This window comes from Falco biarmicus, chromosome 2 (assembly GCF_023638135.1).
Source record: "Falco biarmicus isolate bFalBia1 chromosome 2, bFalBia1.pri, whole genome shotgun sequence".
Taxonomy (NCBI): Eukaryota; Metazoa; Chordata; class Aves; order Falconiformes; family Falconidae; genus Falco; species Falco biarmicus.
The window spans coordinates 26,918,810-26,942,319 of NC_079289.1; the positions used below are offsets into that span (position 1 = coordinate 26,918,810).

Sequence of the window (23,510 nt, forward strand, 5' to 3'; positions counted from 1 at the left end):
TAGTTTGCCCTCTCAGTATTCATCATTCATGGAACAATTTCCTTCTACACAACAGCTTGGCAAAAACATGTTGAAAATAAAAGTAAGTAGAAAGAAATAAGTAATCAAGGACATACTTGCACTGTCTCAGGTAGCTGTTCAAACTTGAGCTTGATTCAAGAGTTACCAACCTTCAGTTTATTAGTGCAACTTTTTCAAAAGAAAGATTGCCAAGATTTTCCAAGTGTTTGCGAAAAAAATTCAAGGTCTAACAATCCAAGGATAGAATTATACTAAAATGCTTACATTAAAAAGCAGATATTTAAATTCTAATAAGCTGCATGTAGTATTAAGAATTTTTTCTATGAATAGTACAATATAATTTCTTAGGAAAGAAACACATGATACACAAAAACTATGAGAGGAAAATATTTTTTTTAGATTATACTTACAATTCTTCCAAATGGCTGGAAATTCTTAATCCTCTTGTAACAACTTGGTTTAGAAGGAACAGAAATAATCCAAGATTCATTATGCTTTTTTACAGTCTTATTACATCATGCCACTTCAGAGAGAGGAAATACATACCACACTTACTTATGCCAATGAAAAAAATATTACAAACAATAACAGCTTCAGAGAGTAAAAATAAAATTATCCCAGTGAACATGACAGTGTGTATTGTCAAACTGTCGAGTCTTCAAACTACTGAGCTCAGCTCATTCAGTGAAAGTCATGAAATACAGTATCATAACAGGATGGGGTAGCAGAACAAACAAAGTTTAGGATGACTACTATTTGAAAGCATCACAAAAGGATTTCAGCTCTTGACAGAGAATGTATCTGGTCCTGAGACTACACGCTACTGAGCAGTGGAAAATCTTTTCAATTCTCACCAGTAATTTCATGCCCGTCTCCACAAAATAGTTGTACAACATCAGAGAAATCTGCAAGCACTGGTCCAAGTCCTCTTTGACCAAACAAAGAAGCAAAAAAATCACTCCCAACAAGACCATACAGTTGGGGGTGTTTCCGTTTGCTTCTCCTCTCCTGCCCGCCAGTCAGCAACACACAAATCAGAACTTAACTGAATGAGAAGCTCCTCTTTGTTATATTGCACATTTAAAGCAATGGAGCAAAGTCCAGGTAGACGTTTATTCTAGTAACTGATAGTTCTGAATGACCACACCATTTCCTTTCCACTAAGGCATCCTTCCCCACACTTGCACAATACCATACTCCCTCCACCTTTGAGGAGCTGGAAATGACCTTTCTTTAAAAAAGGCTTCTGACTGTACATAAACTCTCTAATGAGTAACTGGATACCCTTATAAGACAGTAGGATCAATTTATGTGATATTTAAAGCATACTGAAGCAGATATGCAAGTTTTCAGTCTTACTCAATTAATAACAGCTTTTTTTACTTTGCACAGCATGAAAGCCAATCTAAAGGTCACAGAAGATGGCATCTTCTCTTAATTTTCAAAGTCAGCCTACAGTTCCTAAGGGATGCCAGTTAGCAACCCTGGAAACTGCTGTTGTGAGAGAGCTTTTAGAGACAGAGCAACACAGTTGTCAGTCTCAGCTTAATAGGAACTGACCTTAGACAAATGACTGAACACACTGCCTTCAGTTAGGAATGGGCTTCTGTTCACTCCTTTATGGAAGACTTTATTTGAGTAACAACTAAAATTGTTAGTCAATGCCATAACATGACATCAAAACAGCCTACCCAGAGTCACAAGGGTTCAAGGACCTATCACAGCTCTCCTCTAACACCAGAATAATACCAATCACCCGACACTGTCTACCCTAGCATGTCTTTGAATTATTTTGAACCAGATTTTTATGCTTTTCTTAGTAAAGTACAGTCTAATTTATAATGGAAGTCCACTTCTCTCAATAGAATTCTAAGAATCTTCTAAGACTCCCAAAGCCTATCACCACCTGTAGAGACAGACAATTTTGGGTCTCTGATATTTTTTTGTTGTTTTTCATTCTATCATATCTTCAAGAAGGGGCCTTTTCCCCAGTATTAAGAAAAAAATCCTCATCTTTTAAGTCTTTTTCCCAAAATCAATTTCAAAACATCAAAGCCAGAAATAATACATATTCCAGAGAAAGGAAGTTTTTGATTAAATATAGTGCAGGTAGGAAGGAGGGAAAGTGAGATACATTAAAAGCTGGAGAGACACATTTTGTTCTTGGAGTGTCTTTCTCAGCTACATAACATGGTAGTGTGTCAGCATCTCCCAGACAGGGTCCTAAACTTCATGCCTAAAATTAAGCAGCATGGGTATTTTCTGAGGGGTATGTCCATTTAGCATTCATATTAGAAGCCCTTTAAGAAGAAACAGCTTGTACAGTGTAAATGCAATGGGTTTCAGGTCCCCAGGTAGTAAAGTGCCACCTCAAAAAAATAAACACAACTTTAGCTGTTGCTTCCCTTTTAAAATGCTTACATGCGCTGCAGAAGTCATTTTACTTAATGTTTGCTACCAATTAGTCAGCATCTGCACAGCTACACCTCACAGCAATTGCACCATGGTTCTCTGGTCAATCACACCACCCCTGTGTGCCTGTGGCTGGCAGGGAGCTCTAAAGCCTTCAACCAAGGAGAGACATTAAAGTTACTGCACTCAAGATATGTCATACAGAAGGTAAAATAGCACTTCTATACTTTTTTCAAACTAGGAATAATTTTAAGTTGCATGTATCTCGAGTGGACTGTAACTACAACTGAAGAACAAATAAAAACAACATGCACAACCAGTCACCCTTAAATGCACCTTCTATATTAAGAATGGAACTGATTACAAATGCTGATATGAATCAAAATTACAGAGCACACACAAAACGAGTCACCTGCTGCACATAAATTTGATTTTTCTTAACATTTGTTTTGTCTAGACTGTCATATAACATAAGCTACATACATGCCAAGTAGAGAATGTCTTTCAGCGAATGACACCTACCTTGTTGTACATAGGCTTTTCTGTACCAAGGACAATCCAAGTCTAGAGAAAGACATTTGAGATTTTTAATCCATCCTACAAAACGGTAGATTTGGTCAAGAATTTACTGTAGAATCAGACATTATCATCAAATGTTTTCCACTTGTTAAGAACAAAACAATTTAAAAAGCACATGCTCAGTTTAGGTGTAGGTGCAAATGGTTGATTCCTTTTTCTTGAAAGAGTACTTTCTTAAAATAGTAGTAGTAAAAACTAAGATATTAGGTGCCTTCACATAGAGGAGTCCACAGGAAAGGGAGTTTGTATCATAAGATATCCCCCTTTAGAATGGGGTCCCAATAAAAAACAAAAACATTACCCAATGAAGAAGCTTCAAGCTTTCTAGCACTGTCATGTTCCCTTTCCTTGCAGCCACAATTTTTTAAAATATCTATTTTTATGGCTTAAAGCAAGGTTTTTGAAGGACATCCTATGCCTCTCAAACATACTTCTGCAAGGTATGCCTTTAAGTAACAGTAGCTATATTTCATATTTGTAAAGGTAATTTGATTTGTAATAATGTATTTTAAAAGAACAACAAAACTGATAGTGACTTTTATTTTGGTATCTCTGCCACTGACTACTTATCTGTCTGGAGTCAAACCCACAGCATAACACATAAACTGAATAATTTGCATGATTGCATCTTGTTAAGCTAAACAAACCACCTGTTCAAATAAGTAAGTCCCATTATAAACCAGATGTTTCTTCTGCTAAAAGTGAATAGAGGACTTACAAGGTAACAAAGCACTTTTGTCCAAACTTAGTCTTTGTCTAAACATACAAATTGTAAATATCCTGTACAAATACACACATCATAACACTTCTAAAATGGCACTGTTACACAATTTTGCTGTTATGTGTGACCTTTGTTAGTTTTCTGCCATTTCAGTCATTAGTGTTGTTCTAGAAGTGTATCAAGTAAACAGAAACCAGAGATCGGAGCTTGCAACACAGCAACCAGGCTCTATCTCCACAGGCAGCTTGCATCCTTCATGTTTGTATTGTGTGTCCACACACGGCCTTTTACAAAATTGTATTTTAATGTATATCAAACTAAAAATGGCACCTTCTGTTAAGGGAAGGTTAAAAACCAAACTGCAACGTTGGAGCTACAGTAAAGCAAGACATATTTTAGCCAAAAGTAAGCATTCCTTCTCTGTACAAGTACATGATAATATTAAGGGTCAACATTGACAATACCTTTTAATGCACTTAAACAACCTTTTAATCTAAGAAAAAAAAGAGTAATACAGTAAGAGCATGTCCTCATGATCTGTATTCCTACAGACAGCCATTAAACCTACTCATTATATTTTTATTTTCCTCACACAGCAAAGTCGGCCAGGAAAACTTCAAGACCTCCCCCAGAAAGGTTTTAATTTTGACTCATAAAACTATTAAACATTTCTAAGAGTCCCATCATCATCTTCAAATCCTTCAGTATCTTACAGGGAGGTGATTCTCTCTCTTCCCCTAGAGTACAAACAGTATCAGTTCCTTCTACCTCTATCTATAAAAATACACATATACTATTCTAGACACAGTATGAAACCTATCCAGCTTTGAGGAATCATTAATAATTGAACTGCAAGAGTATACTAAATGCAGGCCACCAATGTGCTATATGATCAGATTGCAGTTGTATACTGTGCCCCTTTTAGCACAAGTTAAATTATATTCTAAAATTTCAGAAACCTTGAAGTCAAATACAGATTGACAAGTTACAAGGAAATGCAAATAAACCATTAGTCACCCTGTTTATAATAAGGAGAAACCAATTTTAACAAAACTAAATTAAAAGCACGAAATCCTTCTCAACCTCCCTGATGTTATACAGCCTTCTCAATGCCTCCTGCAGCTCAGCCGCCTCCTGCAGAAGGTCTTCCACCTGGGCACACCTTCTGGGGGCAGGTCTGCTGCCTGTCCCCACCCCAGGAAAAAGGTCTGGGCACATCCTGCAGCCTGAGGTCTGCACTGCAGCCTCTCCCTTCAGCAGCTCCGTCTGGGTGGAGGCATCAGCCACCACCAACATAGATAGTGCAGACGCCCCAGCCAGAGCTGCAGCCTTTGCTCTCAGATGAATGCCCACCATTCTGCCTTGAGAGTCAGGTAGGATAAGGGTGTGACCTGTGAGGGTGTGTGACCTGTGAGGGTGACAAGACACTGCCACAGGCTGCCCAGAGAAGCTGTGGCTGCCCCATCCCTGGCAGTGCTCAAGGCCAGGCTGGATGGGGCTTTGAGCAGCCTGGTCTAGTGGAAGGTGTCCCTGCCCATGGCAGGGGGGTTGGAACCAGAAGATCTTTAAGGTCTCTTCCAACCCAAACCATTCTGTGATTCTATGAAATCCCAAGTAAATACTACACAATACTGGAAAACATCAGGTTTCAGTCCCTGAACTGCTGCTGACTCAATGAGACAAGGTTGGTTAATTTTGTTGGGGTTTCTTTTCTTGGCAATTTTTGGGGTTTTGTTTCTTGGATTTGGGTTTTTTGTTTTGTTTTTTTTTTTTTTAGCTTGGGTGTGGGGTTTTTCCCCCCTTTCTTCTACTATTCCATCATTTAAAAAACTGAAATGGTTACTACAACACATGTACTTAATCAAGCTCCCTGGAGTTATAAGGAACACCCACAAAACATTATGTACACCAAAAATTACTGAATTTTCCAAAACCAAGAAGGAATTTTGGGGATGGAGGAAGAAAATTAATATCATGGAAGAGCTTTCTTCCTAGCAATAACAACTTTCCTCAGGTACTAATTGTGCAAGCACTACCTCTCTCATCAAGAGAAGTTTTTTACATTGTCATCAAATTTTATAGGCCATCATTCAAATTCCTTTTAACTGAACATAATATTTATTAACATCTTTTATAGATAAAAATCAAACATCACAACTAACCAAACTGTTGGAGGGAGAGCATTTAAGCTCAATTCCTCAATGAGTAGGGTCAGTATGGGACAGCCACCTAACTCGGATGCCCAGTTAAGACTCTGACTCCTACTACTTTCTATTAGCCTGAGGCATCTAAAAATAGTTCCCAACAACAGCATACATACCCCATTACCCACCTGCAGTAACAATACATGGGACTCATGCCAATTTTTGCCATGCGTAGGTAATTCCAGTGTTGGCTTCATAAAATAAGTCACAAGAGATGGCTGTACAGAATAGCCTTTCTCCAAGTTACATTCCCAAGGAATAATCCTAGAAGAGTTTTATTCTCTTAGCTTACAGTAAATTACTTTTCTTTGCTTGAGGCTTTAAAATTGTATTGCTTTTTAAGTTTGCAATGAAAAATTTAATCACAGATTTGTTAGATTTAGTCAGTGAACACAGGCTTTTCCAGAACCTTCGAAGCTCCAGCAGGAGCCACAGCAGAAGTTCCCAACTATAAATATTACTGGAAAATTTTTGGATTTACTATGGATTTCCTCCCAGTAATCATTCACAGCTTGAGTTGAGCAATAAAGAAATCCATCATCGTGACCCCAACACCATCTGGGAGATCAGGTTTTTGGCATAGAAAAATGGAGCAGCAATTGCCTAGCAGCACAGGAAATCAATGACTTCCCTGTGCAGGGGTGAGCAACAGGCTGCTCCTGCTGAGCATGGGAATATTCATTTCCCTTTCTGCCAGTAAAGCTGCTTTGTACACGCAGTGAGCAAAGCCTTCGTTATACCAGTAGAACACACACACACACTTTCCCCCAAACCCTGCCCTTACCAGTAGGATTAGGCAGCAAGGTATGCAATTTCAACTGTAGAGCCAAAAAGGGATGGAACGTGGAGACACCAGACCTCTGGGAGAGCCTTTAGACATGTAGGTTTCAGGCTACCAGGTAGATAACAAATATCCCAGTACACCACTGATTTGAGCTTATCTCAAATCCCATGACTTAACAAAGGATTCAACTGAACTTTGACAGCATCAGGGCCAAGAAAACCTGATCTTCCCTTTCGCCCCGGTAGTAGGAAAGTAACATTTACTTCCAGCAATTAGAGCTCTAAAACAGGTGTAAAGATATTTTTTTCATTTTAAACACAACCATTAAAGAGGCATTTGGAATACAAAAAAAATACAGGCAAGCACATTATCCAGAAGACAACAGGCCACATGTTTCATATGTCAGGCTTCATAGCTAAACCACAAGTTTATTTACATATACAATACAAAACAGATATGCAACCCTTTTTACTGAGAAAGTTTGTAGGAATTAGAATAGACACTCAAGATCTTCTGTCAAGGTCACAGCAGAGACCACCACTGATCTCTGCAGCTTTAAAATCCCAACTCCTTCCTCAAATTTACTAGCCTTGGTGCTCCCTGGAGCATGAAGCAAGGTAAGAAGGACAGGAGTTGAGAGTTTCCCCAGACCTTTGCTGCAGACAAAAAGAACTTCACATCACATTTTTGCTCCAGGTCAAAGCTCCCAATAAAGCCACAGTAATGGGATCATTACAGGCATATATGCAGTCATCAAGAGCTGAACTACCAGTCTGCAACTGGTGTCAAAGGTTACTGATACAAAACAGCAGATGGAAGGGACTTCTGGTCAAGCCAGACTTGGCCCTGATTTGAACCAGTGCTCTGAATAAGCAGCTTGTCCATTAACCAGCCCTCTCTGAGATCAGAGGGTACTGTTGTAGCTGATTACAGTGCTGTGCCTGAATATTAACCTCAGTAACTGAAGACATTTTAGGATCACCACCAGATCTAGCTATTTACCTGTATCAAGCATATTTTGCAGTGTTTCCTGATAGGTACACTGTTACCTGTATATCTGTGAATTGTTGAGCCTAGAATCTCTAAACTACAGATACATTACAGCAGAAATATCTTCGTCTCTAGCAGCTTCTAGCTTCTCAGGAAGACTGTTTGCTCATCTTCCTACCCACATTCTATCTCTATCAATTTCTTCAGTTTAATAACTTGCATTTACAGTTGTAACTATCTGCCTTATTTCTCTAGAGTCACCATTGCTCTAATTCAATTCAGGTCATGCTGAAATTAGTCTTGCCCTTCATCAGGTTAACAGCTTTTCCAGTTTTGCTATAATTAATACATGTCCATAGATAAATTACAAATAAAGTGAAAGACAAAAAAGAAGTAGGATTACTATGTAATATTTTTTTCTTGTCCCTCCACTTGCAAGTTCAATAAGTCTCTCAAAAAACCTCACCCTAATGCAACTTAGTATGTCAGATAAAAAAGTGTCACTGCTTGAAGGTATTTCATAGAAGGAATAACACACAACCTACAAGATACTCCTCAATAAATGTGGGCAACTACATAATACTACCTGTTTTCCTGCAAAAGGAAAAAAGCTCACTCATTTTCTAAGCTTGCACCTTCTTCATAGTCCATTCTAACTGCAGTAAGATTCATCATTTGGTCACTCTGGACAGCGGTAGACTTGCATTTATCACAGTGGAATGTATCCTCACTGTTTGTTCTTACAGTTTACGGAAAGTCAAGTACAATGACTCATAAAACTGCTGCAAGAAAAAGCTGAAACAAGTTAACAGAATGAGCTTCTTTAAAATGACATCCTTCGTCCTACATTTCCGGCATGCAGAGCAAAAATCACACTTTCAACTGACAGATTTAGAGCTATTATTTATCATAAATGGCAAGACGATCACTGAGGCCAAGTAATGCTTCATGATAAGATCTGTGAGCAGTTCGGGAACATGAGTATACTATAAGCAGTGGAAGGCCTGGTTCTATGTTCTAGAGGAAAGTAATTTTTTACTAATGAAAATTATATTCACTTCATGCTGAGAATTATCATAATGAAAATTCTTACCTGTTTTCCATCTAGTGTGTATAAGCGTTTAACCACCCCTGAATCCAGCTTGATGGCATCGGTTATATCAGTAAGAACCTGTTCAAATGAATGTGCTGTCTTCTTGTTGAGCAGAATCCGGACTGCTTTCCGTGGTTTCACTCCACTCCTGATGATAGTGACTAGTTTAGGCCTAATGAAATCCTTATTCTCTTTTGCATCTGGAGTACCTCCTTTAGCAGTGGCAAGAGATGGCACTGAACGAGAAGTAGAAGTTGTCTTAACATTCACTGACCAGTTTGGGTTTACATTCTTCGTGTACTCCAGTTTCTTGAAGGGTTCTATGGAACCACATACATAGCTTTCCCCTGTGGAAACAAAAGTGCCAGACCAGCAAGTCAGATTGGAGGGGGAAGGAAAACAGAAGGAAAAAAAAAAAAACCAAAACCCACACAGAAATAGAACAAATCAAATTATTCTCAAATTATTAAACATTATTCTTATTATTCTTGATCTACAGTGCATAAAATATTGATCTTGTCCCTTCTCAGATGCTACAGACTATAAAATCACCTTTAAAGATCACTTTTCAGCTAACCATTCAGAAAATGCTATTACAAAATCCCTGAAACCTGCAGTTCTTCGATCAGAAAACACCATCTGCAGTGGGGATTGCTGCTGTCAGTAAGTAGGGTTCATATCTAATCAGCTGCCCACCACATTATCACAGTAGCCCCCCAGCCTTCATGCTTAAATGGCCTGCTCCTAACAAAACAGCATGCCTCAAACACTTCAGAAGAAATAATATGAAATGTTCTCAAAAACTATAGGTTACAAGTAACTTTCTATAAAAGGTGGATGAGTATCATGGGAGATTTGTTAATATTTGATTGTTTAACACTTTAAGCAGCATAAAATGTATAAGCAAGAAATCTCACTGTATTATTCTACTGACTCAATATATAATATGGTGGAGAAAGGAAGGCAAAAAATAGTTATTACAGAGTACTTGCAGTTAAAAAAAGTGGATAAATAGTTCATATTTCTATTGCAGCATTATCTACAATAAAATATTTTCACGAATACCACACCCACACAATTTCTGGGGAGGGAGTACCTTAATTCAGTCCAGCTGCAGGCTCAGGCTACTGCAAAAGGGGCACCTGCAGGTGCCCCCAACCTCTCCCTTGAGCTTGACTGACTGACTGCACTGCCAGTCACACTGGGTGAGTTGGACCGGCTCAGCGATCCGATTGAACAACGCGAAGACAATATTAATTTTGCAACAAGCTTATCCAGTTCACCCTTCTGGCTGCAAAAACTCCCCAAAGAAAATAATACTAGATCCAGCAAGACCACACCTTCTGGCAGCCTGCAGTTAAACTCCATTACAAATAATGCAAAATCCTATCCTGAACAATACCACAAAAACATCTGAGATGTTTTAATTCTTCTGAGTTCAGTAGTTCAGTGTCTGAAAGCGTAGAGGCCTTCATGTTAGCAGTTTAGCACAAGATATTAAAAATAGAACAAAACTCAATGATGTACCACGTATGCCAAAAAAGCACATAAGAAACGAAGATTTTCCCAACAATCCCCACACTAAGGAAAGAGGACACACAGTTCAATTACTAAAAGAAAAATAAATATTTAAATTTTACTTCTGGGCACAAATTTTAAGGTTTCAGGGCACCCAACCCAATCCCACAAACAATACAGCACACAAGGAATTGTGGCCAATACACAGTTATCACAGTTAGAAATGGGGTAGGGAGAGGGGGATCCACTAGGACTTGAGGCCCCGGATGCGAGAGATTCAAGTTTGTTGTCATGATGCTCCAAAGGTGGGACAGTAACACACTGTATGGTGATTATCAGAAAAGCAGTGGAAGAACTCCAAAAGAAAACAAAGCAGAGAAACATGTGAAGATGGACCACTGAGCAGAAAAGGTAAGTGCAATGACAGCATATGATCAAGCAAAAACCGTAAAAAGATTTTTGGGGGTTTCGTAAAGTATACTTATAAAACAGAACAAAAAAGAGTGGGAGATGAAGTAAGACATTCCAATGCTTACTAGTCATCATGTAAATTCAAGTTAATCTACACTTTGCAGTAACATCTAAAGTGCTAAGAATCTAAGATGGAATGTTTCCTTTTATCCATTGTATATATCTGAGATAGATAGATAAATATGGTAACATCAGAACAGAAAGGTGTAACCACAGCAATGATCCCAAAGTGATCAAATGGTACATATACTCTTTCATCCATGTCCCTATCCAATATTCTTAGCACTAGCTACTCAGTTACTGCAAGGTCAGAATGCATCCACAACACCACATCCATAAAATTAACAAGTTTTTAAAATCATTAAGAGCATTTTTAGGAAGGGGGGTGGGGTGAGGGGGGCAGGGATAATAATAAAATTTTCAGGTTCAGTGCTATCAGAGAAATTGTTCAGTTTAGTTGCATGAAATAACATTTATTTAAAGGCAAGTCTTCATATTAAAACTCACTTCTCAAAGGGTAGGTACCTAAACAAATGGCGATGCACATTGTACCCAGAAGATTTACATTTACTTTATTAAGAATTCTTTTTGTTCCCCTTCTTGAAAGGCTAGCATTCCACATGATTTTTAATATCAGCTATATTTAAAGGTCAGATGGGTTCCTTGTAGTGTTTAATAGCATATGTCAGCTCTTCATTATAAAACTAATCTTGTGTAAATGACCATAAAAAAGACCAATACAATCACTGAAGTCATGGGATTGTTTTAACATCAGACTTCTTTTTCCTTTCTTCATTTCCAACAGTACTATATTACATCAATATTTGCACCAAGATTTTTATTTTCCTTTAACAGGCTATTACTTTGCTACAGAATATCTTGAAGTTAGAGTATCCAAGACTTTCTAAGATGAAATACCTTTAGCAAGAGCTATGTTATACAGGAAAACAGAAACACACCTTTTCCACAATTATGTTAAATGTAAGACTGTTTATACTTCAAGCAAAGTCCCCCTTCAGGGACGTTAGCCAGGGACTGCAGTTCTCATTCACAGTGGTCTTAAGGACCAGGCCTGTAAGAACAAAAACTAAATGGACAAACCCACTATGTCCTAGAAGTATCTTACATCTGATCTTAAGATCAGTAAACCCTGTTTTAAGGTGACATCCAGCAAATTTTAAGTACTCAAAACACTAGAAACACTCAAATACAAGCTTAAATTTCCTGAACATGGGACATGTCCACGAACATGAACTGACCAGTTCAATAAATCCATCTTCTGCCTTAACTATTGCTTCCTCACCAAAACTATTAGGTGATGACATAATTTGGGTGGTCTTTTTTTAATTTTTATTTTTATTTTTTGTAACCTTTGCCTACAACTGCCTCACAGACAACAGCCTCACCCCCCTGACTCGTACCTGAAGGAAAATACACCTCCAGGGGTAATCCCACTGAGCACCACCAGCCCTTGCTCTGGGTCAGGCCTGAGCACAAATACAGCCCACAAATGTCGGCTTTGACTAACTGACAGATGGAGGAAGAAGGTAACAATCTTCACACACTAGATTTGTAACAGAATATACATGTTGAAGAAGGAATCTTTGGAGATACTGGATTAAACAAAAGCATAGAAAAAACAGCCCACCTGTAGTATCTGCTTGACTGCAGCTCCCCAAGAGAGGGGAGCGAGCATTTCACAGTACAGTCAGCTGTAACTAATGAAATTTTGACTCTTGATTACAGTATCAGTAGCCATTAGAAAAAGAAAAGCAGGACACCCAGCTGGTTTGGGATATCTGACATCTAGGGAAAAAAGTTATTTCTAAATCTTAGAAAGTATCCTTTTCCTGAACACCCTCCTACCTCTCCACAGCAACATGAAATGAAACACACAACACTAACTTTAAAAAAAAAAAAAAAAAAAGGTAAGAGGTATACAATTGCCAGTTTTGAACCAGTAATCCTACAATTTAAGTTGTGAAAGTACTCAACATGTCAGGACATTTCACATGGAACAATTACAATAAAACTGAGCATTGATAAGCTAATCAGAAAGCTAATCATTTAGAAAGAGAGATTCCAAAACATGGTTTATGCTTAAAAAAACCCCACGAACATACCACCTGCAGTTATACATCTGCTAAAATTCAGTGCTGCAGAACAACTAGAGCCATGTAACAATGAAGGACTTATAGGTCATGATAGAATTTCATTACATGCTTCATGTCTTAAAAATATAATTTAAAGAATAATATCTGTGTACAAAGTGACTGCTCAGGAGGCATCGAATCATTGCCTGTAAGTACTGGAGCTTTCCTGATGCAGGTGCTGATTCCCTCTTTGGCATATTGATACTAGCAGTTAGTTTGTTTTCTTTAGCTTTCTGATAGTCTTACTACAAGAATGATCAAGGCATTACCTCTTGAAAGGTATTATTTGCATTGCTTTTCTGTGCTAAAGGCTTTTTGGCCTAAAAAGGCTTCATAAAGAAGCCAGCTCGTCTTAGGTGAAAACCCTGGAGAAGGAATAGAGAACCTGTTTGAATCACGCAAGCAGAGAGGAAACCACCAACCCCTCTTTGTGAAAGCAGCAGGACCGCCAATTTATTGAAAATAGTGTTGATTCCTTGTAGCAGATGTGTGCTAGGAAATAAAAGCTAATCTACAAGCCCACCAGAGATGAAGGAACTGCAGTACTTGCACATTTTGGTGGTGAGGATGTGCAGTGCAGCGGTTGTTCATTGTTTCCCCAACAGATAGGGCAAGAAATAGATTAAGAATACAAGGAAGGGACTGGCACCCCCAGAACCCCATGCAACAGGCAAACCTGCCCTTTTTCATTTCCATCCTTTGGTTTTGTCCATACAAAAGGCAGAAGAGCAATCTCAGGGTAAAGGATGAAGAATTCTGACTATCCTTCATCACACAGAGCAGATTGCAAAAGGAAAATTACGTGAACCAAATAAATTACTACCTAATAGTTCCCAAATGTGTTAGTTAATAGAACAATAACCTACTTAAGCCACATTACCACTGCCTTGTCTTTCTGCAGTGTCTGAAAAAAATGCAACAGTGCAAAAGAGATGGAGCATCTCCAGGAAATGAATTTGACCTACCCATGTTCACATAGACACCAGATGCATCAGAAACTTTAAATCAGATCTCCTCAGACCTTTTAAAGGGCTTATTTCACACATGGTTCTTTCTGCTTGGCTCAGACTGAAATGTTTTTTTCTCTCATCAAAAGCTAAGTGAAAAAATAAGATGTACTTCCACCCCCTCTGGCCCATAATTTTCCACAGCCTTGCTACAAGCAAGATAGGCATCATACATACTTAAAAAATAACTGGAAAGCACCTAGAAAAAGAAACCATGGGCCCTTCCAAGAAGTTGTTAAGGAAGACACAATGTGAATCAACTGGTTAAAGGATTAATCTTCTGAAATTCATGAAATAATCAAATAAACAGTGCCAGAACAACGCTCTACCATTTTATGCAACGGGATTATTCAGCTGTTTGTTTATTAAACAATGTAAGGATTGCAGGCATTTCTGCCACAGGCTCCAGTCCAACTTCCACTAACTCTGATAGCCCTGGATCAAGTCCATGGTAAATATCCAGTGTAAATTCAACCCTATAAACAAACGTCCACATAGTTTCAGCTCTACAAACATTTAAACAGATACTTTACTATTAATATTTTGATAGCATATTACATATGCATATGAATCTTTCCAGACCATCAGTTCCCACCTTCTGAAGTAGGCCTGACTTAGGAAGAAAGAGCATTAGCTCCAGAGTGCACCAGAGACCACATCAATCAATTCCTACATCCCTGGCTGGGCTTCTCACCAGTGCAGCTGGAGCGGGTGGCAGAGTCAAGGAGGCTGTAGTAGTAGCAGGTAGGAGAAGAAACAGCTGAGACAAGAGGAATGACGTGCCAGTGGGAGCAGCAAGACCCACACAAAAAAAGTTGGGAACTCAATCATAGCCCATCAGTTTAGCAAGGAGGCACTGCCTTTTGAACCCTCCCTCCACTGGCAGGCAGCTTCTCTGCTGCACCAAAGACAAACTGCCTGCCTCCACTCACAAAAGCCTCCCTGCCGTCCTCACGTGAGCCTTCATCTCCTCTGTCACTGCAGTGAGGTTCACATCTCCCAGGAGTTACTAGCCAGTTACAGCCATTACCAGACATTAAAACTGGTATATCTGTGCTCTTTTAAACTGCTCCTTCAATGAGGACTGCTCCAAGATAATCCCTGGGAGACATCCTTTTTCAGATTATTCCTTGAAACAATTTTGGCCATTACGCCTACTCAAAATGTGCATGCACACATACAAATCTTTATAATAGTCTGGCAATGCATCCAATATTGACATGTGACAATATTCTTTTCCAGTACTCTCTCAGGCTTGTGGTTTGGGGTTTTTGGTTTGTCTTTGACTGCCAGTTCTCTGCTGCAGAGTTCATCTTTTGTGTTAGGTATTGTGGAAACCTACAACAATTGATTTTGGTTCATACTCAAGACTCTGAGGTAATATTATAATAAAAATTAATGAGAAAGGGATGCAGTTCTGGCTATGGATTGATTCTGTGGTCTTTGTTCCACATAGCAGGACCCCAGGAGTAAAAACTGTAAATAATACTCTTTGTTTCAGAGTTATCCTGCTCATTCCAATCTATTACTGTTCTTGTTGCACTGTTTAATGGTATTTTGGGGGTTAAGACCCATCAGTCCACCTCTGCCTTCAGCTTTAAAGATGGTACACTTCTGGAAAAGCAAAAGGCATTTAGTCCTTTCATGACACTTTGTTTACAGCTAGACAATTTAGCCTTAAGAGCAACTTCATCTTGATAGTTACTACATGCTTTGCTTACAGGTCATACCTAGGGAATAAAGTCATGTCACATTTGGAAACCATTCTTTAAAGGTAAGAGGACCCTGAACATCAGGTCTGACAAAAAGGAGGTAGCCTGAATGCATTGCATTCTCCTCTTCTCCTGTCACCTTAGAGGAAGTAAAGTTACAGAGCACTGTAAAAAGTGAAACTTTTTACAACGGTACATACCCCTTGTTACCAAATTCCAACAGATCTCACATGCCCAAAGTCTTAAAAAAACAAACCCTACAGAATTCATTAGTTTCAAATAAAAGGAAGATGTGTTCACACACCTCAAAGTAACCTGCAACACCAGCATATAGCCATGCCAGCTCTGAATTGTCTGAAGGACAGAACTAAATATTACTGAAGCAAAACAGCTCCTTCACAACCTTTTTCATTTGGGCCTATCTTTCATGCAGCTGTATGTGTTTAGCTCTGGGATGAAAGACAGTGGTTGCTGTCTTGTTTCCCCCAGAAGCTTCTCTTCTTCATGTACCATATAGGAAGGTAAGAGTCCAGTAACTTCCTCATAGGCATAAAGGCAAAAAAACCCCACCAAATCAAAGCCTTAGATATTTACCTTACAGCACAATCACAAAATTGAATGTCCTTTCCAATAAAGAAGGAAAAAAAGGAGAAAAAATATCTAAATTCATAACCGTCTCATTAAATGAATCCAAAGAGTAAGGGAATAGTCTCACTAAGAAGGCAATGCTTCATATTTCAGTGGTTTGAGTACAAATGTAATTTGGCAAGAGGCAAAAATCAAGTGATTTTCCAGCTATTTAAGCACAAAGAACAGCTTCAAGCTAATTAATGCTGTACCAGACCGGCCAAACTCTAATAAATTTGTACAGTAAAGAGTGGAAAGGGTTTACATAAAAACCATCACTGAGCTAATAATATATGAACCTGTACTCTTCGCTGTACTTCTACAGCGAAGCTCTACAAAGGAAACAACAAAATAATCCACCTTGCAGTCTTATACAAATAGACAGAAGTCCCCTTTCAGAGGAAACAAGGATGAAGCTCTCTACTTGCACACAAAGACTGACTTCTGTAAATCCCAGTGTTAACGGCACAAGAAAATAAGATTGTCCAACTTGAACTATACACAGGGAGGATGTGTTCATTGAAAAGATAAAGAACAAAAGTTCCACAAAACTAAAAGAAATCCCAAAGCCCTTCTTTAAAATAAACTTATGTTCTTGTACTGTCATTCAATTTGACTGGCTGATTTATTCTTTTCTAGGTATTATTCTTTTCTAGGATGCCAAAATAAAGCAGTCTTAAAGGTTGCTGGATTTGTTTCTGCATTCAGTTCCTTCTTTTCAAAAGCTGATTCTGACTGGCAGCAAAAGACGTTGCAAATCAACATTAACATCAATGATACTTGCTTCTTGATGAGCATACCAATCAAATAAGCATAATTATTTATACCACTACTGAGAAAAAAATGCACAAACACTGCTTTTAAACAGTTGTTGATTAATATTGGTCTTTCCTCACATAAATTGATTTTCTCCACCAATTAAATGCTGTCCTGACAAATACAGATCTAACTCTGCCCTGATATTCATAGCATTGATCTTAAGTTTCCTTTCCATTTCACTAAAGCTACAGTCCTAACCCCCAAAACCCTTACTTAGATAGACAAATCCACCACTTCAATTTTCTTTTTGAGCATCTTCATGTTCTCTCCTACTCTCCTTTTCATGCAAGGAGGATTATAAAGAATGTCCTCTCAAAATTTCTCCTTAAAAAGTTTTCTTCTGTTATGGCACCTAAAGGAGACAACTCAATGATGGCTGAACAACTGCTACGCAAAGATGTGCTTCTCTTTCAGGAACCTTATTCATCATTAGCCTTTTCTTCTCTCCCCACGTTAGCTGCCTTCTGATCCTCTCATTACATTCTGATACCGCAACTTCTCCCACCCAGTGCCAAAATTTAAAATCATAAAGAAATTACAGTCTGTTACAACTCTAATATGGCTGTCCAGTGGCTATATATCCATTTTTTACAAGTTTGCCCATGGTACGTTGGGGCCAGGGGCAGGATGGAAGCAATGATGAAAAAATCGTTCCATCTTTATTTTCTTTGAATGCAGTCAAGCACCTTCATTTAAACTTTACAGATAAAAAGCAACCTCAGCTATGGCCATGTGCTATTTAATGCTTTCAGACCTTATACATTCTGATGTTTTGTACTAGGAGCTACTGCCTACACACGTAAGAAGAAATCCACTGCAAACCAGAAGTACTTTATGTTGGAAAAGCTACTGTAGCAATTTGTAAAACTTGTAAAAGGCACTATTAATATCCTAGGCCAAATATTTTTATTGATTAATGCTGACAACTTCTTTTGTCAACAAAATTGTCACTGAAGGAGTGATAAACTCCTTGTCAATGGGCAAATTAGCAGCTGGGATCTCCAATGTTTGATCATGACCAAGACCTGTCAGTTCTGACCAAATCACTGGTAATGCCTTATACTGTGGGTACATGAGCCTTATTTAAAATCAATGTAAGGATGCCAATGAACTAGGGAAGAGGAAAATGTAAAAACTAGAGGGAAGAAAAGTTTACAGTCTACCCCAGCTGAATCATGGCTACAACATTACTCTTTTAACAGGTTGCCTACATTTATACTCTTCTCCATGAGAGGAGAGTATTTTACTTAAGGCACATTTACTTGTAGGGAAGAGTTGGAGCTCTTCACTAGGTACAGACAGACTTAAAAAAAAAAATCCATCAGAACTGAATTTCATGTAAGTTTCATCAGCACCATGGACCTTGTCAAGTTTAACTGACTAAAATCTCATCAGCATTTTTAAACATGCAAGTTCAAAAGAACCAGCAGATGCAATCTTCGAGGTCTAGGACTATCAACACTACATTAACAGAAAGGGAAAGGTCAGACACTGTCAACAAGATGGAATTAAGTAGCAAAGCAATAATATTTCATGGCACAATTTTAGATACTCACAATTCTAGTTATACTATTGAAGATCCTTTCTTTATCAATAAGAACGGCAACACTATTACCTATTTGCAAAAGACTTAACAGATTTGACAAACACTGACTCAAACATAACTTTACACATCCAAATCTTACTGCTGACCTTCTACTAGCTGGTCCAAGGAGGAAATCTTCTTGGAGCCGTCAATCGTGTAGATTGTTCTCACTCCCTGGGGCAGATTCACATTGTCAGACAGAGTTCGGGTCAGATCAGCCAGGAGAGCTTCAAAGGATCTAAACCGGTCAGGGGAGATGGCATATACAATCCCTTTGAAATACCGGTCTCCGTTGCGATAGAAACGAACTTTCTTGGCTTTTTTCTCAGAACTCAGGGTCTGTAGAGTACGGGTTCGGTAAAAGCTGCAGTGGGCACTGTGAGTAGGGCTGGGCAAACCATTTACCCGGGACCCTCTTCCATATCGCTGCGCTTTATCACGCTCATCAAAATGCTCCAGCTCCATATCTCTCCCAAAGGACATCTTGAAGTTCAACCTAAGGGATGCACAAGACAAAAGAAGTTTAAGAACAATGCACATTTTTAGGGAGCTCACTTTGAGACTTCACATTCTATACATAGCACTTACAGAGGACTACTTCCCAGTTTGAGACAAACATCTGAACGAAACCATGCTATGTTCACATGTTCATTTTACAGCTAACTCTCTTGCCATGCCGTAAAACCTAGCTCGTAAGTTAGGCTTTTATACACCATAGAAATGCCACTCATGAAACCCCTTGCTAGCAATATGCAAACATTAAAAAGCATTTGTTCAAATTCAGTAAGAGCTCCAAAAATGAGGTGACAAAGTTGAGCTACTGGAAAAAAAAGAACAAACGCATCAACTTTCTACTTCTTCTCATGTTTTATTCAGGTGTGATTTGAGTCCAGTCTACCCTTTAGACTGTTCACCCCCACCAAACTGTTTGTTCCAAATGTGATCTCAGGAGAGGCCATTTCAGAAGGGCAACCAGTCGCCAACAAGCAAGCAATGAAGTACTTCTCAGAGGAACAGATATTGCAGGTTGGTGAGGAGAATCAGGACTACCACTTAGTGGGTCAAGCCCACGGTTCAAAATTCCTTGCATATTCTAACCGCTGGTTTCCCTACAGCCTAAGCTTTGTAATAAATTACTTCTGTTGTCCTTGTGCAAATATTTTGCATACTCTGAACCAACAGAAGTGCTCAAATGTTACAAAATCAAGATTAGAGGGACATGGGGTACTAGTACTTTCCAATGAGCAAGCTACTTCAGTGCTCTGTAATGTTTGCAAGACTTATTACTAATACCCTAGACCTAATATTCAAATTGATTAAAGTCTGACAGCTTCTTTTGCCTACAAAACTATCACTGAAGTGATAAATTCAGTGTCAACAGGTAAATTAGCAATTGGTGTCTCCCATGTTTGACAATGACAAAAACCCGTCACCTCTGACCAAAATGATCCCCATTGTTCAATATAGTTCACATAAATGGAAGTTCATGTTCTAAAATGAAATCAAGAAGGTAGATACTTCTGTTCCTTTTTACAATCAACACAAGACTAAAAATACTACAAATTGCACATTAATCTTCACAAATAAAACCAGAAATATGAAAAAAAATTAGAACAATCAAAAGGTTCAAAACACATTTCTTTTAATTTCGGAGCCACCTAGATTTGCAGTTGTCTGCAGAACAGCAGAGCACAGTAAGTTTATTTATAGCACAGATGCACAGACCTAATTTAGAAGCAGCCTCTCTCATTGATTCCCAATAAAAAGAAAAAAAAATAGCAAGCACAAACTTTGTTTCAACCACTCATAACTGTGGGACCATTAAGAAAAAAAATGTATTCAGACCAGCTGTAAAACAGTAGGAGGGAATACAAAAAGGCCTATGGATGCTCTTTAGCTTACAGAAGTCTGTATTACACCAGTGATTATACAGCTGGACCCTGATGCTGCAAAGCTGTAGGGGATGCGCTCAGCAACTTCTCAGAGCGGTTCATGTGCTTGACTAGAAGAAACACCTAAGGCACACCACTGCAAATGCAGGGCCTTAGTGGCAATTATTTTCCCTGCTCTGTTTACAGCCCACAACTTATTTTGTTACATTGGCACAGGATCATGTGTTTATGTGTATGTGCAAGATTTATATTTGTAAATATTTAAAGGTACCTAACATATATATATAGTACAGTAATATGTGTGTTTATAAATCATATATATATGCATATATGTGTGTATATATAAAAAGAAAAAGACTAACATATGCTTTTCCTCCTCAGTATACACACACCCCACTTCAGTGAAAAGAACAAGAACATTTGCTGTGGCATCTCACTGATACTTCTCTATAGGTTAAATAGAAAACATCACTTCGTGGCCACAGCTTAGGATCAAGATTATACCACCAAGGTTTCCATGTAAAAAAAAAAAAATTAAAAAAAATTGTCAGTTGTTTTACCTCATTTCTAATTCCAATGAGAAACTGTTATTTGAACAATCCCAGAACTCACAATTCAGAAGCTGTATCTCAAAAGCAATGGCTGTGCCAAGAAAAATGGATTTTTCTTAGGTCTGCTGTTTCATGTGCTCAAACCATCTCAAACACATGCACACACACAAAAAAAGGAAAAAACAAGTTTACATGAAGATATACTTTCTAAAGAGACTTTCAGCTTTACTAATTTTGGATGGGGGGAGGAAGAAGTGGGAGTCACTGCCCTTTCTTCCGCACACTTATGCTTTAATCAATAATGGCTGTAATTCCCAATTACACCCTTTAAAACAGAAATAGAGCTCCCCTTGAATACCACAGTCCTGCTATTTAGAGAAAAGCATGTTCAAACCACAAGGTCAGAGCAGACAAAGAAATCCTACACAATTTGATCCGATCAGATGTTTCCATTTGGGTGTGTATAAATACACAGTGGGATATATACACAGATAGAGGAAAAATGAAAGGACACACCCCTGGAAAACCACCATGCCCAACACTTCACACCCTATACATCTGTTAAAGAATTATTTATAATGCAGGTGTGGGTGAGAAATTACATAAAACAATCAGACATGTTGATTAAAAAAAAAAAAATCAAATAGATCACGCAGCGATGCGACTGGGACCCCGCGAAATCACCCAGGGACTGAGCAGCACACTAAGTCATGATGGAGGGGAAACGTGGATCCATGCGGCAGCCGCTTCAAGAAAAAGGGGGTTCATGCTGCTGGGGCAGGGGAGACGTGTTTGAAACGCAGCCAGCCCGTTGAAGGCGGCACCGAGCCCCTCAGCCCCACGGCGGGCGGGCGGCGCGGCGCCAACCAGTGACAAACCCGAGGTGCGCTCGCCCGCGGGCCACCGGGGGAAGCACCGACGGCGCTGCCCCGGGCCGGCGGACAGCCAGGCGCCCCAGGGCGGCAGCCCGCGGCAGGGGGCCGGCGCCGCACGCCCCGCAGCCCGGCACACGCCCCGGCACACGGCGCCCGCGGCTGAGCGGGGCCGCGCGGGGGAAGCGCTGCGGAGCGCGGCGGAGGCCGCCGCCCCGCACAATGGGCACAGGTGCCCGGCGGCCGCGCCCCAGCGGCCGCGCCGCAGCCCCTGCGCGGGGTGGGGGGCGGCCCCGACCCCGGCCCCGGCGCTCACCTGTTCTCCGCAGGCTGGCGAGCACCTTCTCCCTCAGACCTGCCGGCGGGGCGCGGAGGGAAGACGGCGGCTCGAAACGGGAGGCGGCCAAATTGCGGCGGCTCCCCCCCTCCCCCGCCGGCGACCACCCGGCTTTAATCGCAGTAGTTGCCGCAGAAAGCGGCTCCGCTGCCTTTGTTACGCCTCCCCTGGCTGGAGCGCGCTGCTGGGGAGCCCGGGCTGCAGCTGCTTCGCCTTTCTTCTGCTGCTGCCGGTTGCAGTGATTTGCATTAGCCCGGCCCTCATTGAAATGCGGCTCTTCACACCAGCCTCTCCCTGGCGCTCTCTCCAGAGGGCGGCGCCGCCGCCACCGTCTCCCCCTCTCTCCCGTTGCGGGCCCTCTCTTCGCCCGGCGCTGCGGACCGGCCGCCGGAGCCGCCCCCGGCAGCGCGTCCTGCCCGCGGGGCGGCGGGGGCGAGGGGAGCCCGCTGCCCGCCTGCGCCCCCCGGCAGCCCGGGCGCGGAGGGGGCCGCGCGGCGGCGGGGGGTTACGCGCCGAGCGGGCCCCCCTGAGGTAACTCTGCCGCCCGCGGGCTGCTGCCTGCCCGCCGCCCCGGAGCCCCGGCCGTGGGGTGCGCCCGGTGGCGGCCCGCCTGCGTGCGGGGCAGGGCCGTGCCTGGCGGGGGCTCCCTGCCGGCCCTGCCAGGCCCTCGCCCAGCATCCAAAAAAACACCTTTGGAAGTATTTTGACCAAATGCGTCACTGGGCATTTCCGCGAGGTTCGCCTGGTCCCAGAGTAAGAGAGCCCACGCCCAGACCCGCAGCTCGTGGACAGGGCTTGGGTGCTGAAGGTTGGTTTGTCGGGGGATTTAGGTACCAAAATTGGAGCCAGGCTTCCTTACACGGCTGGCTTAGTTACACCTGACCTTGGGGGTGACTAACCTCCACAGATGCTACAGTTTTTAGGCGGAAATTTCCTAGAAGATGTATTTGCCCAAAGGCATCTCGGGCTTCAGCTGACTGGCTCCTCTTGTGCCTGAGCCCCTCAGGTCTTGGAGCATGTTTGCTAAGTCAACCTCCACACAAAAATTCAGCCATAACTGATGCTTTCTCCTCCAAGCTTTGGCTATTCTTCATTTTTATTTAAAAATCTAATCTCAGTGGTTAAAACATTCTCAAGGTAAAGGACCTGGTTTGCTTTTCTT

General features: G+C 40.6%; 1 protein-coding gene across 3 annotated transcripts in view; it reads right to left on the bottom strand.

The window, feature by feature from the left end:
- The window catches only part of DCLK1 (doublecortin like kinase 1), a 251,592-nt gene extending 228,961 nt beyond the window's left edge, over positions 1 to 22,631 (bottom strand). For 2 of the 3 annotated variants that reach the window (XM_056328739.1, XM_056328740.1), the window contains exons 1-3: positions 22,328 to 22,631; positions 18,804 to 19,192; positions 8,805 to 9,151 (exon numbers count right to left, since the gene is read on the bottom strand). In XM_056328739.1, the coding sequence (XP_056184714.1) occupies positions 8,805 to 9,151; positions 18,804 to 19,179 (723 nt within the window). In that variant the 5' untranslated portion in view covers positions 19,180 to 19,192; positions 22,328 to 22,631. The remainder of the gene's footprint in view (positions 1 to 8,804; positions 9,152 to 18,803; positions 19,193 to 22,327) is intronic. The other variant, XM_056328742.1, reaches the window with a different exon arrangement.
- Between the last annotated feature and the right edge of the window lie 879 nt (positions 22,632 to 23,510).